General features: G+C 40.4%; 1 protein-coding gene across 1 annotated transcript in view; it reads right to left on the bottom strand.

Moving 5' to 3' along the window:
• Positions 1-13,387, bottom strand: part of nAChRbeta1 (nicotinic acetylcholine receptor beta1) — a 60,472-nt gene that overhangs the window by 9,990 nt on the left and 37,095 nt on the right. Inside the window, exons 3-5 of the mRNA XM_090163497.1 lie at positions 12,041-12,085; positions 8,002-8,111; positions 6,677-7,772 (exon numbers count right to left, since the gene is read on the bottom strand). Of these exons, the coding sequence (XP_090019623.1) occupies positions 6,677-7,772; positions 8,002-8,111; positions 12,041-12,085 (1,251 nt within the window). The remainder of the gene's footprint in view (positions 1-6,676; positions 7,773-8,001; positions 8,112-12,040; positions 12,086-13,387) is intronic.

The following is a 13,387-nucleotide window of genomic DNA, read 5'->3' as shown; positions in this document are numbered from 1 at the left end:
AACGTTCCGCGTCACAGAGCCTGCGAATGCCACGAGCCTGTCGTTGCAGTCTTAAAGGGTTTCAAAATATTAGTTTCACCTCTTGCCGTATTTCTGCCTAGGCCAACCTAGGCCGTGGCCTATGGGTCCATCCTTGGAAGGGGCCCTCCACTGTATTCGAAGGCATAAATCTATAATATCAATCGTAATTTATATTGGAAAAATTCCTAGGTAGAAGATTTTGTTTTAAAATTACCAAAATGTCTGGCTGGCAGTTTACGGACGCAGCCTTAAATCGCAATGTTGCATAATTATCGCGTATTTAGTCGACCATTTGTTAAGAGCTTTTATTAAGTAATATAACCGTAGAGCTCAGACTTCTACGCTGAATCCGGGAAATTCAGGCACAGCCTAGTTCCAGGGATAAGAGTAAATGCAGCGTGTGAAAAGGGGGCCCAGACTCCTTATCTGCCTATGGGCCCAGGATCTCTAAGTCCGGCCCTGGTTTCACCCTAGAGTGACTATCGCGCGACACACCAGACCTTAAAACTGATTTTACGTTGCTTTGAAAGTTTAGAGAAAGTGGTTTTGAAAATGGGATTCAAGTGATAAAGTGGCCTATTAGTTCTTAATAATTTCTATCATCGTGGGAACAAAATGAAAAGGTTGCGAAATCCAGTAACAGCTAAAACCCAGTAGCTAACTAGTTACTAACCGATTTTAGTCATTGTGTAATCAGTCAAAAAAGAGTCACCAAAATACTTGTTGTAAGCCCGGTTCCGTTGGTACTTTATAATAAATAATAATCAGCTAGACTAATACCCATGGCACCACCTTAGACCTAAGTCATCAAGCGACTTTTAAAACCATTAATTCAGGTGGCCGGGTTACAATCCGTAGGAGGGTTGGCAAGCCTTTTAAGCCTCACGAAACGACACTAACAATTACCTTTAACCTCAACAAGGGGATTTCAAAGAGCTCGATGGAAAACCCCTTTAACCAGAAGGAGTTGTTCCTAGTTTTCACCCAGTGCCACAAACTGGGATCGAACCCGGCTCCTCTTGCTGCGAAGAGAAATTGATAACCATTCCGCCACCCCACTGACGATTAAAGCATTGGTTTGCTATTTTTGCGGTAAACTTGGGTACACGAAGACGAACAATTGATTGAAATATACTAAAAACAATTTTAGTAAAAAGCCTTAATCTATTCTTATTACTTCGCTGTCGTACTCTCTGTTGTATCAAAAAACCTTAAGGCTTTTTTAAAGAATATTTGTTGTTTCCAATGACTCCCGTGAACTATACTTTGAATAAATTAGCTGATTTTAAACGTAGTATAGAACCTTTTAAGCCGGTCGTGTAACTGTTACGCTTTCTAGGCGATTCTAATCCTACAATACCTACAATGACGTTTCGTACAAGGACATTTTCTCAAGACTGCAGTGTATTTTTGAAAAAGGAGTGCCGTTAGGACACTCACGCGGCACTGCCGTTTTGACTCAAAGGGCGTCCATTTATAGTAATTCTTATAGCCGCCAAAGGTTCGAAGAGGAGAAGGGGGCAACGGAAATGCGCGATTTAGAAGGATAACTCTTTAGTTTCCGGCCACTATTAAGGCGACGGCTTTGCGGGGTCTAGCCACAGCTGCGATGGACTGACGTTCTCTCGATTTCTGCTCAGCCAGAGCCAGCGCCCTCGCGGCGGCCTCTCCTCTTTCTCTTTTTCGCCGATAGCCGCCTTTTAACGCTTACAATCTGTTACCCGCGAAAACTATTGACTGCTGGCCGGCCTTCCACTTTTCTCGATACCGCAGCTGCGAGAATTTCGCTTCCGCGCCACTCGAAGCCAGATTTTTCCCCGTGTCACTTCTGCTGCCGAAAGTTGCGCCGCGTGTCTCCGCAAATATCAAAAAAGATTTCCTCCCTGGCGGAAGACTTTTCCTCGATACCGACAGAGAGAGAGAGAGAGAGAGCGCGAGAAGAAAGACAGAGTAGACCTTACGTGTCGTTATCGGATCAAAGCTTAAAGCCTCAGCCTCCTTAGCTCGCCGCGGGTTATCGAGTCTAATAGGCGTTCAATGTAACAGCCGTCGCCGTTTTCGGTTCCGCTAACTGTATCAGCTTGAATTATTAGCCCGGAATATGGACTAATAACGCGTCGCGCCTAATAATCTGGCGCGCGTTGAAACTTTCAGGAGGCCGTAGCGTCGAATATCTTCGCCTAAATAAGACTAATGCTTTGGTTGTTCTCGATAATCGATAGGTCGGCCGCGCTGTTAATGGCACCGAAGGGAACGACGGAGCTGGAAGCCCCTTCAGCCTTGATTTGTTGAAATGTTCATAAAGGGCTGAAACGATACTCGAAGGTAAACTGATTCTATATCTCACGCAAAACGTGATCCTGGCTTTCTATTTACGGGTGACAGCGGGAAATTATATACGCTTCGAGGAAGTCCGCGTGACAAGATTTCTCGCCATCTCGCGTACTCGACGGTTTTCAACACCGGAAGTAGAAACGACTAGCGTTAATGTTCTCACGATAGATTGTTTTCGAGGTAGTTTATAACAAGAATTAAAGATCGCGGTGCCCTTATATTGGACAGGTTAAGTCACCTCTTGAAAACGCGTTACGAGGGACGAATATATATTGAACGCAATAACACTACGTTGGCACTCCAGCAAGATTCACGTTTTCCATCGCGAGCTTAAACTGTCCATGGCTGCTCGTTAACGGTTTTTAGGTATTTAATTCTTTATTAATTTTAGATGTACTTTTAACCAATTGTGAAAATTTTTAAGGTATAGATAACCAAAGCGAGGTTGAAGAAATTACATTTGTATCTAGAAACAAATGTGTTACACAATCTTTTTCAAATTTCAAAGGCTTATCGTTTCAAATTATAAACGTATTTGATAAAATTGATATTTTTTTAACCATTCTGATTTTAAGAAATTTTTTCAAGACCCTGTTCTTAAAATAAGGAAACCGTTGAGAATGTGGATTCATTGCCGATAATGCACCAGCAGAAAAGGACGGGGTTTGAACTACGTCCAATATATACCTAAGACGTATTTTAAAATTCATTGGCTGAGAAGCCGTCACTGCAAAAAAAATTAACGACGTTCATTTGGAAAATAAACTTAATCCAAAATGGTTCAGTTCTCTAATATTCTAATAATCTTCTTCTAAAAACTGGACAAGTTATAATGTCCAAATCTTCAACAGCGTAATGAGTCTTCGAATCATAGAACTGTTGAGGTAAAAAATGGTCGTTCGATAACTGCCCATAGATAAAAAAAAAGTTTTATAAGCAAAGATACCTAATATAACTTAACTTACCCTTAACCTCAGATACCTCAGCCTCAACCTAACCTAAATTAACACTTTTTATACATGTATGCGTATATATTATTTTATAGAAAGAGCTATTCAGGTGGCCAGGTTACAATGCGTAGGAGGGTGGTGGCAAGCCCTGCATGCCACGCGAGCCAACAGCTCCCTACACTAGCTATTGACGTTAGCCTTAACAAGTTATTATGGAAGGGGAAACTGAAGAACTCGGGGGGAAACCCCTTAAACTAGTGAGGAGAGAGTTTGCAAACTCAACGCGGAAGGAGTTGTTCTGAGTTTTCACCCAGTGTCACAAGCTGGAATCAAACCCGGCTCCTCTTGCTGCGAGGTGAAAGTGCTAACCACTCTTCCACCCCACCCCACCCCAGTCGCTAAATACAGTCGCTTTTAGTAAAATATGATTCGTTCCTGATAAACTATTAACCACTTAAACTCAGGGGAAACTCTTATCGTAATAAAGAGGAGTGAAAATTTGAAGGAAAGTAACAAGTTGGCAAGCCAAAATATACCTCTCCTCGGAATAGTTTTTTATTATCAATGAAGCGTAACTGTATCCGTGGTTCTGCGGTAGAATAACGGCCGATTAAAAAATTATACTACACCCAATGACAAAAAGAGGACGTTTTTGGAAAAACCTTTTCCCTGATTCTAAGAAACTGCGTACGCAGTGATTACCCTTTGCCCCGAAAATGCGAACGCGTTCGCAGGCCTGACAGACAAACCCACAGACAGACAGACACGGTGGTTGTATAACCCCTCCTAGGGTACAAAGTCCCCTCGGAGAGGTAAAAAGTGGATTTGAAATTAAATTTCTGCCCCCAAAATTACTATCCCCAAATTTGAAAGCACTTTACAAAGCGTCAGAATAATATCAACGAAAAACTAGTTAGTTTGGCGAAGGTGGGTGTAAGGTTAAAAGGGGTGGGGCTGGGTGTATCGCCAATGGCTGTCCTCGTTTCACTTTTCTTTGTAACGAAAACCCCTCTCTATCTTTGGATCTGTGTCTCAGTCCCGCAGTCCACGTTATATTCTCGTTGAGAAATGCGCTTGGCATCAGGCCAGAGCGGCCGCGTCTCTTTCACCGCGAGTGCACCTCCGGATCCGCCGAAAGGGACGAGCCTCTCCAAAGAAAAGTTTTGTAAGAAGGCGAATTTACAACTTCCTCCGTCGCCGCCACCTTCCCCGCCGCTTCCATTTTTTTCCTTTTTTTATTCCTTCTAAAATTCTCGACCAATTTATTTTGAGAGGCCGAAAAGTGTGAGCTGAAGACGCGAATAATAGGCGAGAATGAGGCCGTTTGTGTCAGAGTCGCAAATTGGCCACCCGACAGCGATATTTTTCCTCAGCCTCCTGACCCCTCTCCCATTTGCACGTCACCAAAGGTCCCCTTCATTCCCCGCCTACGTCCTCGTCTATTTCTTTATTTAAATTGATGAAAGATGGCGCGGGATTCATTCCGTTTAATATTTCGAGAACGCTTCATTTGCGTTGAGTTTGACAATTTTTGTGATTATCTACAGATAATTGTATAGTTTCCGCTAGTTTAACTGGGACAATTTTTATTATACATTCAGAGTGCCCTATATATGAGTAGTGCTCGGAATTGTTTATTCATTATCCACAAATTTTCCGATTTATTTAAAAAAACGTTGGTAAAAAGAATATCATTTTAACTTATTTAATTAGGTTTTTTTACGCAATCAAGCATTTATTTGAATAAAAGTGGCATTTATTTAAATAATTGTTTGTTTTATTTACATAATAGGCTTTTTCACTTTCGATTATTTAAACATTTTACAATTTTTATTCAACTATTGGTTATTTAAATAAATATTATTTAAATATCGCCGAGCTTATTTTATTCATGGATAAAAATTAATCGAAATCCGAGCACTATATATGAGCAGTCCATTGCAATGGGCACTCTGAAGTCTAAATGTATATTAGTTTTACTGATATCGGCAGATTTCCGAGGATAGCCGGAGTTCTTACACAGTACTGATGAGCCCCAAAAGGGCGAAACCGGTCTACTGTTGGAATCTCTGGCTAAAATTTTGACTTTTGATACAAATTTTATTAATTTATTTAAATAAAAATAATCCAATTAAATCCAAATCGACCACAACTGGATAAAATTTTATAAATTAATTTTATCAACGGATAAATAGGTAGATTCAAATATCTTTGTAATTAATGAAATTAATTAAGCGCGTATATATATCTTTTAGTCAATATTTATTTTGATTATAAGATAAATTAATAATTGAAACAATTTATTTTAAAAACTTAATTAATTTACTTGGAACTTTTGCGTCTCTTATTAACTATATTTTTGTCCATGGATAACATATACAATTTGGATAAATGAGTTATTTAATTAATATTTCCTTGAATAAAAATTAAAAATGTTTCTTTGTATAATTCTATTTAAATATTTTCGGTACAGATAGGATTTAAATATCCGAACAAATACAATTTTATCTGTATTATTTCTTGAAGTTTTACCTACGGATAACCGAATGTCGACTTATAGTCTTTGCAATTTTCCCGAAAGTTAAAACGTCGTGTTATTTGTAATGTTGGTAAATTTATATCTAAATAAATAGATTTGGGAGAATCGCGAATTATTATAGTTTTTGTCATCTTTGGTCGGAATTCACGAATTTACTTAATGAAGGAGTAATTATATTCAAGAAAAGGAACGAATTAATTCTAGGTATAAATTGAACAGGTAGTTTTCTAGGACAATGTTTTTCGGTCCCTGAAACGAGGTCACAGCGGGTGATGATGGGAAGCTAGCATTTTCTTCGTCGAATGCATTCTGAAGCGCGACAATTGAAATGGGCGAGTTCCGCTTAATAGCCCCTGTTCCCGTTCGTGTCAACTGGCTAGATCATCGCGGATTGCGTACACGCGTGTGCAACCTCTGATTTTCATCTTCCTCGCTGGTTTGCCCGCAGGCACCACTTCCTTTTTTGGGTGACTAGATGAATGAACCTAATTAGCTGGCTATTGTAACGCGCAATCTTAACGAGGGGCCTTTCTGTCGGGACAAGAGAAGGAACCGCCAGTTTTCCTTCATTCTATTTCTACCTCTCAAGAAAGACTTTTCCTTTTTCTCGTTCTTTTTATCGGCGAAATAATGTCTGAGAAATTCCTAGATTTAAAAATGTTAAAAGACAATTCCTGGTCTCTATTTTCCGCTTAAATTTAAAATCTTTAAAGGGAAGCGATTCTAAGGGAAGAGGATAATGGTATTAAACCCGCTAAGATAGCGCGTTGTTAAGTTATGGATTTGATCGACGGGTGGTATGGTAAGGAATACGGCATATGTCGGCACATACCTGTATGTACTCGTCTTCGCTTCTCAGGTGCTCGGCGATGAACTCGATGGCTTCGGTGGCTCTGTAGGCGTCCGCGGTAAGGTAGAGCATGTCGGTGCTGTCGGTGTCCGCCGAAGCCGCTCCTCGCGGAGGAATGGGTAGATCGCGGTCGGCTGAGCCTTTCCTGGCCACGGTGCAGTTGGGATGGTGGATGTCGGCCAACTCGACGAACTCCATTTTCTGCTTCATATTGCATTGCTTTAGCTCGGGCGAGCCGGCCCCCGTGGCCGGCGTGGCCCCTGAGCCCGCCGTGGCCGCCGCGGCCCCCGACGCGCCGACGCCGCCGTGGTAGTGATGGTGAACTCCCAGTCCCGGCATCTCCATCATCCACCGAAGGCGCGTTTTTTTGGGCCTCTTCATGAATAAGAGAATGGGGAGGTACTTGAGAAACACTACCCGTATCCAACTGGGCATGCGATGGGTCCGAGGGCCCCTGAAGTTCCAATTGATAATGATAACCGTCACCAAGATGGAGACGGTGTTCATCAGAAAAATGAAGAGCAGGTACTTGGCGATGAGCGGCAACACCAGCGAGGTCGGCGGCAGGATTTTGGACACTAAGAGCAAGAAGACGACCAGCGACAGCAGGATCGAGATCCCGAGAGTCACCTTTTCTCCGGCCTCGGCCGGCAGGTAGAAGACCAAGATGCACAGGAATGAAATGAGCACAGTGGGGAGAATCAAGTTCACCGTGTAGAAGAGTGTCTTTCGACGGATGGTGATGTGAAAGGAGATGTCCGTCTCCGTGGGCAAGCCGTACTTGCTGTTGTTCTTGACGTTCAGGAAGGCGGGCACCTCGACAATGTCCCAAGTGCCGCTCTTCCAGTAGTCCGACAAATCGACCCAGTAGTTGTCATTGTAGAGCTTTAAGGACACTTGGTCGCCGTTGAAGGTCCACGAGCCGAACTTCATGACGCATCTCTGCTGGTCGAACGGGAAGTAGGTGACGTCGATGGTGCACGAGCTTTGGTAGATGGCCGGAGGCACCCACATGACCATACCCGTCGGGTAGATCAGCACGTTGCACTTATACCGCACCTCGTAGTTACCGTCGGCGCTGCGCCCCGCCACCGCCATCACCAAGCGCCGCCACCGTGTGCGTGCGCGCAACGACAACGACCACGGACACGGGTCCAACGCGGAGTGGAGAAAGACGGACGCGGAAGATAGAAAAAGAAAACGACACGAAGAAATTAGTCATATTCTAGATATATGTACTAGGCCTATTCTTAAGCGTATCTAAACGATCAAAATTCGGACGCTATGAATTGAAACGTCGGGCTCACTTGTTAAACAACACGATGTCCGGTTTCCAGACTTTATCGGGAGGTAATCGAAGAACGGCAATTCCTCCGTAGTCCGCCTCGTCCCATCGAAGTTGGTAATCGTACCACATCTATAGAGAAAAGCGAGGAAAGAGGGAGATAAAAGAGTTTCGTTATTTATCATTTCGAGTAATCAAACCCAGCCACGCCGAGTACGCGCGTTGATGCCGAAAAAAAGAGTGAGAGTTGGTTAAGGCTTTACAATGCCGGGCCCCGGGGTTTCTTATTCGCGGGCCATTTTTAATAACGAGGCTTATTCCGGGCCCGATATCGTCCTCTTTTCGATTCCGAAACAGATGTTACAATTGATCGCTAGGTTTTAAATGTCCCTTCGCTCCTTCGCTCTACGGAGAGGGATGTCCCGTCGCTGTTCGGCCATAAATACTTTAAAAGGCAGCGTTTCATCTTTTTTCTCTGGCGCTCCGCGTGCCGTAAGAAAGGACAAATGGTCTTTTAGAACGGGCTCGGATGGCTTCGAAAGAAAATTGATTGTCGCGATTGTCCAAATCCTCGGATTTGCTCGCGGGGAGGGGCCTACTTTCCCCTCTTTTTATATCTCTGTCCTCTCTGAGAAGGACAGTTTCCCGGTTCTCTGATGAACGGGTCGCCTGGAAGGTCTTATCGTGGCACGCTACCCCTCAAATCAGCCCTTTCCCTAAAAACAGGGATCTCGGGGATAGAAAATGCCATCGACTTACAGGTGCGGCCTTACAAAACGCTCACCTTATCGATGGGACATTCCCTTTCCCCTCCTTCGAATAACTTTAAAAAAAAATCATTGTTACTATTTGAAGTACCGCTACATAATAATAATCAGCTAGGCTAATACCCAAGGCCCCACCTTAGGCCTAAATCATCAAGCGACTTACATGGGACCAATCAAACATGACGGCACGAAACGAAATTTAATTGTTACGAAGAGTGACGATTGACACTCAGCCCAAGAGCAAAATTGCTTTGACCCTCATTAAAACACGATGTCGTTACTGTTTCAAACTTCAAATGGTTTTATTAGATTCTAAACTAAAAAAGCTAACTATACTATTTTAAATGAGAAAATAAATAATAAATTGAGACTGTAAATAGAATTATATGAAATATAACATTTCAGCTATCATATTGGAACCCAAGTATCGACTTGATCTATAAATAATATATTGAAAAACATATATTTAGAATGGTGTTCAGGGATAAGCAAATTACCAGGGTTTACAGGTTTCTTTTCCTACACCAATATGTACCAATCAGTAAAAGATCTTAAGTATAATAAGTACGTTCCCTATCTTTTGCTGATAGATCTTCTCGTGATAATTATTTCATACATTTATTTAACTCTGAGACGAAACCATCTTATGTTCAATGACGTCGTATCTAGGTCACATCCCCCCGTAGCTATTTCAACCGTCTAACATACTTACTGAATATAATTAGACTTACGTTAATATTATCTAAATAATTTATACTTTGAAAGCTACCCCTATTGTTAACGAAAGAATTATTTTCAATAAACTACGGCTGGATATTTCTTTTTATCAGATAAAAATGATGGTATATCTGGTGAGTTCCATTTCTGGCAGAAATCGAGAATTCAATTTCTTTTAAACGTCTTAGAGAGTATCGGAACAGGGGTGAGGCTGGGGTAAAGTGATGGTAGTCTGTGTATACGAAGAAACTTAGCTGCAGCTGTCGATGTGAGAGCGCCAAGCAGCCATGGCCCCGCAAGATATAAAGGTTTTTAGCGAAGATCTCTTACATCCATTTGTTTGGACGATTTCTAACTTCTTACTTTGAGAAATGATACTTTGGACCTTTTAGAGTGTCGAATCTCTTTCACTGGTTTTTACCCCCTCTATTTTTATTATTATTATTTCTTTTCCTGTGTGTGTGGGTGTGTGGGGGGTTAGTGGGTGAGTGTCTGGGGAGGAGTGTACGACGAATGCTAGCGCGTGTTGGGACATGGAATAGAACGCGTGGGATAAGAATGAGAAACATGTCAGTTTTCCGCATAGACGTTCATCGTCTCGGAAGGTTGAGATTGATGCGGATTAGATTTGGATTTTGAAAAATGAATCGGACGCTCGCTATTCGTCCTGGTCTCCGGATATTAGCAGCGCGGACCAGATAGAACCTCTTCCCACCCACCTCCGAAAGAGTGATTGGTTTTAATGTCGATTCTTTAGGGCGGAAAACGACGGATAAATATCGCGCGAGGTCTTTTCCCTTTTCGCCCACCTTTTCACGAGAAGTTAGTGGTTTTGTAAACGTACGCTGTAAAGAACGTTTTTATGTGCACTGAGAACAAACGAGTCAATCTGTTTAAGTTAGGTTGAAAATAGCAAGTGAAATTGAAACCGTAACGACATCGTGTTTTAAATATTTTTTATGTATACGATTATTGAAAATAAATTAACTATTTTGCTATTTATAATTAAAATAAATTAAATAAATCACGAAATTCAACTTGCATTAAGGTTGTACGAACTAATTTAAGAGTTAAATTGAGCTTTTCCGGAAAACGTTTTCTACAACCGATACTAGATGGAGCTATAAAATTTTGAAAAAGAAATGTTTCATTTTCAGACTATAGCTTAGGTTTAACATCATGTTAACCGACCTGAAAGGTAAGTCCCTAAGTTATCAGCATTCTAAGTAAACGTTCGCTATATTAGTTATTTCATATTTAGTAATATAAAACTAATTTTATAGATTGAATTACTTTAATTAATAATATAGTCATATATTGTGAATAAGATTCCCAATTATTCAAAATACTTTTTTGAAACCAGACGATTTTCTATTTTTTCAATTTAAATTTCGTAAGTACGTATCCTCTCTTACGTTCTCAGTATTCTCAATACGTTCTTTGCCCTATGTAAGGAAAAGAAGGGGTTTGTATTCGCGGAATAAAATTTAATTTTATTAGGCACATCTATTAGTTTAAACTTACGACCTTGTTGTTTTGAATTTATTTCGAGTGTGCAGTAACAAATCTTTTGCTAGAGCGTCCTGTTTATTTCTAAACCACTTGGGGATGTCTAAGTTGAAAAATCTTTCCGGGCAGAGCCATTTTTGGCCTCCCTGAAACCCCAACATTCAATACGACTTACTATTGTGTTTCCTATATCTAAGAAAAAAATGGGCCTTTTAAAGTGATATCTCAATAAAATATTCTTAAGGGAATTCTAAATCTAAAATATTGCTCGAGGGTAGTCTTCTAGAAACGCTTAACGGTTTACGATTCTTTCGCTACGCACTTATAACTGTATTAATATAAACCTTTCAATATCCTTGTGAAATGTTTTGACCATTTATAAATTTATTTAAAATCTATTTTGAAATTTTAGTTATTAGATGTACTATAAATATAACAACAAAAAAATTATAAACAAAAGATTTCGATCAATATACTTATATTAAATTCTCAAGTTTTTGTATATTTGTAAAACTCAGTGGAAAATAAATCGAAAATATTTTTGTGAGCAACATAATTAAATAATAGAATTCTCAGACAAGATTCGCTACCATTAACAACGAAGAAACCTGCTCTTACAACCAACGACAAGGTAGACCATCCGAAGAGGAACGTAATGTCGAAAGGGGAAACGTAAAAAGCCGTACATTGAGAAACCAGACTAAATCGTTATTCCATTCAGTATTACTAGACGCAAACACCTGGTAGCTAACTTGTCCCTGAACACCGGTAAAATAGTGGAAATTTTTTAAATACTGTTAATGCAACTTTCTTTCCGGTTTTAAAATGTATATCGTTTTTTGTTTCAAACTGCTCGCGGGTCCAGAAATGGATTCATCCGTGTTTTAAAAGGGATTTGTACAGTACATTGAGCTAATAAATACGCAACGAGTAGATCAGCGTCAAACCTATTTTTGACCTACTACTCATTTACGAACAGAAAATTAAAATTGTATTCGCTTTAGCTTAGCACTATATCTCTAACAAGGGATGTAATGAAATAACCTTAAGCCGAAAAAAAGTACTTACAAACTGTAACCATACATTGGACGTCATGATTTGATTCTTCTCGTTCTGTTAAAGAGAGGAAAAAAGGTAAAAAACACACAAAGCGAAATCGATATTAGGATTACGGAGCACAATAAACAAGAAAGTTTATACGCCATACAGAAAGCGGCCGAGTACAGAGAACTATATACTAGTAATCTAAAAGCGAACAAAGGAAATGGCATTGAATATCGGCTGGAATCACCCCCTCCTCCCGTTTGGAAGAAAGTCTGGCAACATCGAAGGCTATCTTGATTAAACCCGCTTAATTAAAGGCGAAGTTGTTGGCCGAAACTCCTTCAAATCCACCCCCCCCCTTTCTTCTCTTGATCGAACAATTCTTCCGATAAAAAAGGGGGAGAGGGAGTGGCAGGTTTCCTTTCGGTTACTAATGGCTCGATCGATCACGCCTAAAAGCGGGGACACCGTCCGAGGAAACTATAATCGATCAAATAATTTAAAAGAAAGAAATACTGTATTGCCTAGCATTCGGCGCGACTTAAGCGACCCCTAACGGTCGTCGAATGAAACATTACCTTCCCAGCGATTATTCCAAAGATGTATTTAGCGTTTCCATATATTCAATACCCATTTTTTACTTAACGTTTAGTTCCCCAAAATAATATCTTTATAACTTATATCACTGACGATGTTAACGATTCATTTTGATTGTTGTCTTTAGAGTTTAAAATAACATAAACACAACTTTATATTATATTCAATTAATTAATTAAATTAATTTCTTAAGTAGTTTGTTACTAATTATAAATATGAATTTCATTCTCTCGAAACAATATCCAAAAGCTCTATTGTACCATTAATATTCCGTAAACCAAACGATGCGTATATAGAACAACCAACTTTAACTTTTCTCGATTGCTATGGGCGAAATATTAAGCATTTTCCAAGTTTACATTTCGTATCAAGTTCCTTAATATACATTTCTTTGAAAATCGGAAAAGGCTATATAACGTAGCTAGTTTCGGATTAAGTCGTTTCTATTGAAAAGAGACTTGGCTTTTGCCGACCCCCTTAATTGTATTCTAGTAATGCGAACACGTACTTTTTTTGCTCCCTGGCAGCGTTTTTTGGTGCCTGTACTCGCATTTGCTAATAGCTTTCGTTGGAACGATTCCCAAACAAGCCCTTATTACCATATTATTACACTGACTTTGACGACTATCCTGCCGGCCCGCTGAGCTTCCCCTCCTCCCTCTTCAGGGAGGGAAAGGTCGAGATAGGACCCCTAGCGGAGGGAAAAAAGCCTACTTCGTGAGCCCGGTTTCCTCCCTATCGTTTTTATCTTTTCCGTACGGTTGGACGATCCAA

This window comes from Leiobunum rupestre, chromosome 11, assembly GCF_980474605.1.
Source record: "Leiobunum rupestre chromosome 11, qqLeiRupe1.1.hap1, whole genome shotgun sequence".
Classification (NCBI taxonomy): Eukaryota; Metazoa; Arthropoda; class Arachnida; order Opiliones; family Sclerosomatidae; genus Leiobunum; species Leiobunum rupestre.
This window is presented reverse-complemented; position numbering and strand designations above follow the sequence as displayed.